Here is a 6,000-nt window from a genome sequence, read left to right as displayed (position 1 = left end):
TCATACCTGAACGATGAAGCAAAAAAAGAAAAGCTTTTAGACTTCCATTTAGACCCACTTTATTAACAGGCCAAATCCTTTAATGAAAAGGATCCAAGCATCATTCTCGTAACTTGTCTTTACCTAAATCTATTTCTATCAAATTCTGCTTGACTATTGCTACCTCGGGGTTTCAAGTCTTATTTTTATGACACGGAGACGTTCGTTATAATGGAAATAACACAAGTAGTATGGGCTGCCCGTCTTTCTCCCTCTAGGATTTCAACTTCTTCTCGAACACCATCCTCCTCTTCTAGTAAATCCTACATTACAGAACAGGCTTAGGACAGAGAAGAGAATTAATCGGAGCCATGGAAACGGCCGAGTGGAGGAAACGTGTGAGCTGGGAGGTGAGCAGAAGGGCAAGATACCCTCCCCTGACGACGGCGCCAGGGCGCTCCGAGGATCACGTCACGCACCTCAGGTGACGTCACGACCGTGACACGCGGGTGACGCCGTTGCCGCGGCGACTTCCAGTCGTCTCCGCCCCCTGCCCCCGCCCCCCGCTTAGCGTCCTTCCCCCAATCCCCTCAGGCTCAGCCGCGCCGGGGGCAGCAGGCCGGTTCCCGAGGTGGCCCAGGCGCCCTCCCGCCGCAGGCGCCGCCCGGGCCGTCCCTCCCCGCCGCCCCCCGCCCTCCGCCTCCGCCTCCCCCCGCCCTCCTCCTCCCTTCCCCCTCCCCGCCCAGCAGCGGTCGCTCGGGCCAGGCTCTCGGTTATAAGATGGCGGCGCTGAGCGGCGGCGGCGGCGCGGAGCAGGGCCAGGCTCTGTTCAACGGGGACATGGAGCCCGAGGCCGGCGCCGCGGCCTCTTCGGCTGCGGACCCGGCCATTCCCGAGGAGGTGAGTGCCGGCGCGCCCTGCACCCCTCCCGTCTCGGGGCTCGGCTGGCTGGTGTTTATTTTGGGGAGAGAGGTGGCGGTGGGGGCTCTGGTGCCCTCAGCCACCTTCCCTTCTGGGCGCTGCGGGCTGGGAGACGGGCATTCCCCTTCTGTGCCTCTCCGTCATGCAGCTCCTCGCTACGTAAACACACACAATGGCCCAGGGGGTTTTCCCTGGCCCGCACTTGGGGCTTGAGGGATTCGGGCAGCGGTGGTGGAGCAGGAGGCTATCAATAGGGGGCGAGACTCAGGGTTGGTCCGAGAAGGTCACGGCTGGCTGAAGGTAGCCAGCCTCGCGTCTGCTGGATGTTTTCTTTATTTTGAGTGGGGGGCGGGGGAGGCTGGCGGCGGCATCTGGGTGGAAGATGTCGGTCAGTAGCCGGGGCCGGGACCCCAGCCCGAGTTAGCGTTGTATGTAATTATTACACGGTCACGGTGATGATGGGGCGATCATTCCCTCTCTACTCTCCCTGACTCTGCCTCTTTTCAGGCCGCTGCCCTCCCTTACACTTCTCTACTTGTTAGGGGAGATTGCTCTTCACCTGTTTTAACCAGCGGATGGTCTTTACTTTTTTAACCCTAAATGCCACCGTTTCCGTCTTTCTCCCATCCCGGTCTCAGGCCCCCGATTCCTAATGTTTGTCAGTGTTCTGTCGCCGACCGGTAACCCCCATCCCAGTTCCATCTGCCGCCCCGCTCCTTTGCCAGTGGTCGGACCTGCCTGCCTTCTAACCTCAGCTTCTACTTAAGACCATTTTTGCATTTCTCTTATCTTAGTCCTGTTGAGGCCTTCTACTTCATTTCACCGCTCGCTAACGTTGTTATCGTCACAAATCCTTCTGAACGCTTTGGAGCTACTTACTTTCTGAATCGTGAAGCTGTCAAGATCCCGTCAGGTTTCACTTGCACTTCTATTGTGCATCCACACCTCCTTGTTTATTTCTACCCTTTTTTAAAAAAAAAAATAGGTGTGATTGATTTCTTTCCGTTGTCTTCCTTTTTGTCCCAATATTTTTCTTTTACTTTTTCGTCTTCAGTCCTTGCTTCTCTCAGCCATTATTTAGCCTCTTATCACCTTGTCAAATGACTTTATTTACACTTTGGTTTTTGTTACGTAAAATTTATTACATTTAGTGTTTGGTATTGTATTACATAAAATAATACACTTTATTGTACTTTACAAATAATGAGATAATATATGGTATAATAACTGTGCTTTACAATTATTGATTAGATAATGTGACTTGCTCCGCTGGCTTTGCTCAAAGTTCATTCCTTTCTACTACAGTACTTACATTTTGTTTCCCAATTCTCATAACGTCTCGTTCTTCAGTCAATGCACTTCTCTTTTTCCTGCTTCATCAACTTTACTTTGGAAATTCATTAGATATGGTTGCTCTATTCAGTATCAGTTTGTTCACAATAATATTTGTTTTTCATTCTCTTATACCACTTCCATCTATGCCCAAGATGTGTTCTGTACCATCATTTGATCTCATCTAAATTTCTCATGTATACATACATATATATATCTTTTATGAATATATATATCTTTTATACCACTTTCCGCTTACTTTTCTGTTTGCATTTCTGCTCAGATCAGTTTCCTCTAATATCTGTTCATTTCCCCCAACTTCTTGGATTTTAAGTAGCACTCTTTCCTTCTTCCATTTCCTAGTTTATTCTGTTTTCCTTGTCCCCAGTTGCCATTCATTCTGCCTTGTTTCCTGGCTTTTGGTACTTACTTGCTGAAGCTTCCTCTTGTCTTCCCCACACCTCCACATTCCTTCTTATTTATAAACAGCTTTGTTCCGTTGACATGGAAATTTATTTTTAGGATACATTGTTTTTAATGGATAAATACTAGGGGTCACATCTGCTGTCTATTTTTTCCATGAATCGGATATGCCTTTGTCTTACTCTGCACAGGTGCCTCTAGGCTTGCTTTACTCTGTAGTGCAAGTGTGGTTTTATTGAATTGTATCTAGAAGAATGGGTAAATTAATGGGCATGGGTTATGAAATCGTATTTGTCTGATTATTACATTGTTTTCGTTGAGAACTTTGTTTGAGAGTTATTAGAACAGTTTGTAATGATATAGAGAAGCCTTTTGTTAAGTACAGTGTCCGCTATCTTATTTGAAAGGGCCAGATTATTTGAGCTCTACTCTCTGAAGATTCTGATTCGGTAGGTGAGAGCTAGGGCCATGAATTTCTGTTATTTGGCACACTTCCTGGGCAGTTATGTATCAGTACTTGAGAACCTCTAGGCTAGATGAATTTAAACCTCAAGTTTAAATTGGCAGTAACTGGAAAGCATATTAGTATCTCTTGAAACCATAAGGATACTCAACTAATTTTAATTACTTAGTAGTGTTTCCCACTGCCTCCTCCACCCAGGTTTTAATGGTTAATGATGAATAGTAGTTTTTCCTCCATATTTTCTTACAGGAACTTATAATAAATGTATTTGGGGGGGATAAAGGGTTAAAAATGAATCTCTTTCTAATATAGATATCAGTGTTATGGATGGCAGAATAAAGTACTCCAAGAAATAATTTTTAAGTTTGAAGTTGGTATTTGTTTATCCACTGGAAACTGAAATGTACTGTGGTCTTTTAATTGAACTGTCTTCTATGCACTTAAAGAGATATAATTGTCAAGTGCATGGAAAGAAATGAAAAAAATGTGTCTAAAGAATTACCTTGGGCTTCCCTGGTGGCACAGTGGTTGAGAGCCCGCCTGCCGATGCAGGGGACATGGGTTCGTGCCCCGGTCCGGGAAGATCCCACATGCCGTGGAGCGGCTGGGCCCCTGAGCCATGGCCGCAGAGCCTGCGCGTCCGGAGCCTGTGCTCCGCAACGGGAGAGGCCCCAGCAGTGGGAGGCCCGCGTACCGTTAAAAAAAAAAAAAAAAAAAAAAAAAGAATTACCTTACTTGACAGTAAAATACAGGTTTTAAAAAGTTTCTCAGAGTAAAAGCACATTTATTATTGAAAAATTAGAAAAATGTAAGTACAAAAAGTTTTAGAAACTGTAATCTTGCCACTAAGATAGAATTACTATAAACATTTTAGTGTGTATGCATATACTCTTTTTCATGCTTGTCTAATGTATGTGGTTTTGTAATTTTTTTTTTTTTTTTTTCGGTACGCGGGCCTCTCACTGTTGTGGCCTCTCCCGTTGCAGAGCACAGGCTCCGGATGCGCAGGCTCAGCGGCCATGGGTCACGGGCCCAGCCGCTCCACCGCATGCGGGATCCTCCCGGACCGGGGCACGAACCCGCGTCCCCTGCATTGGCAGGCAGACTCTTAACCACTGTGTCACCAGGGAAGCCCTCTCTTATCATTTAATAAACTCCCTTCTTTAGGCATCTGCTCACCTCTTCCTTTATTTAGAAATTTTTTCTGATATCAGTCACTTATATATGCTGACTATTAAAGGAATTGATTGTCAGTAAACGGATTAAGAAAGGAACGTTGGAACTGAGTACTTGAATCCTTGAATGTAGTAGAACCTGAAAGCAAACTTGATTTAATTGTATTTAGATAATAGGCCAGAAAAATTATATTAAGATAACAGGTTAGAGAAGTCTGATTTATCTTGATTCCCTGTCTCTGGCTTTCCTGTTTAGGAAGCTGATCAGGTCTTAACAACTGGAAACCTATGTTCTGTGAGTGGTAGGGAAGAAAGGGAGGGAGCAGGCTACATTGCTTTGTTAGCATTTTCTATGACTTGATGCTTACCTTGTTAAAGAATGAGACAGCTCTTAAGTGTTCTTCGTGTTTCTCCAACCATAAAGATGTTTTTCTCCTTTAGAAATGCAAAAGTGTGTTTTTTTAATTTGACATCTTGATATTAATTTAGCTGAATACTTAGTGGACATTTTGTGTCATAATCCTCTTTTATGAAATTCAGTATGTTCCTGTGCTTCCTATATTTCTGCCTCAAATTATCTTTGAAATAAGCCTTTATAATCAGTGGCTCTTACTGGACTTTGTCTTCCTCAAAAGTTGAATTGTTTTAAGTCCTTTACTCATTCTCTTTGTCCAGTTGATCTACATTGGTTATTCTGTAAAGTCAGGATCAGCAATAGTTATACAACTTCTGAATTCAAAATAGAAGAGCCTGTTTAGGAGCTTTTCTGTTTCATAAGCAGTGCTTTCATAGTCATAGTGTTGTAGATACTTAATATAAGAACCAAAAATTTAGCTTCATTTCTTCCATTCCTTCCTTTAATATTTGGTGGAGACATTGACATGTTCTGGGAGGTAGTTTTTATTTTTCAGCTTTCTTTTGTCTACCAACCCAATTTACTGTTATGCATAATTAGCAGGGTAGTCAGAAGAAACTCTTTAATACAGCCTCCACCCTAACAGTAAGCAGTTATTTTTTTTTCCCCTCTACCCTCTGAGATTATTTTGGTTTCCATGTTTTCTCTTGGTCTTAAAAAACTGTTATTCTTGTTCCTTCCCATATCAGGACTATGCTTATAGAGGGAAAGTGATGCTCAATAACATTACATTTCTTTCTGCATCCTGGGAATGCCCTTGATGAAGAATATAAAAATTGCTCTGAACTCAATTAACTTTATATCTTCTGGAAGCTCTGTAACATCAAATGAAACATCATTTTCATTCTTGTAATGTAGCTGCAGTTATTGACAGCACTTTGGGAACAAATGTACTGTAGGGCGGTGGTTTTCCAATTACTATAGAGCTCTAGCACCGTTTTTAAAAAACAACATTAGCACTGTAAGAAATACAGATTTTGAGTTGCTCTAATACCTATATACATGAAGCAGTTTTTGTCTGTTTTGTACATTTTTTTAATCCTCATCTGGCACGTACATACTCAGTTAGTGAAAGAGTTAATGTGTACAAAACAGAGAATATAGCCAATATTTTATAGTAACTTTATTTATTTATTTTAATTTTTTTATTTGTGGCTGTGTTGGGTCTTCATTGCTGCACGCGGGGTCTCTCTAGGTGCGGTGAGCGGGGGCTACTCTTCGTTGCAGTGTGCGGGCTTCTCATTGTGTTGGCTTCTCTTGTTGCGGAGCATGGGCTCGAGGCACACGGGTTT

At 43.6% G+C, this 6,000-nt stretch overlaps 1 protein-coding gene across 4 annotated transcripts in view; it reads left to right on the top strand.

Annotated features, from left to right (window-relative positions):
* Nucleotides 1-406: 406 nt before the first annotated feature.
* The window catches only part of BRAF (B-Raf proto-oncogene, serine/threonine kinase), a 164,452-nt gene continuing 158,858 nt past the window's right edge, over nt 407-6,000 (top strand). For all 4 annotated transcript variants that reach the window (XM_079932159.1, XM_079932158.1, XM_079932160.1 and 1 more), the window contains exon 1: nt 407-879. In XM_079932159.1, the coding sequence (XP_079788285.1) occupies nt 760-879 (120 nt within the window). In that variant the 5' untranslated portion in view covers nt 407-759. The remainder of the gene's footprint in view (nt 880-6,000) is intronic.

This window comes from Stenella coeruleoalba, assembly GCF_951394435.1.
Source record: "Stenella coeruleoalba genome assembly, chromosome: 9".
NCBI lineage: Eukaryota > Metazoa > Chordata > Mammalia > Artiodactyla > Delphinidae > Stenella > Stenella coeruleoalba.
The sequence above is the reverse complement of the archived record's forward strand: the minus strand, read 5'-3'. Positions and strand labels throughout refer to the sequence as shown.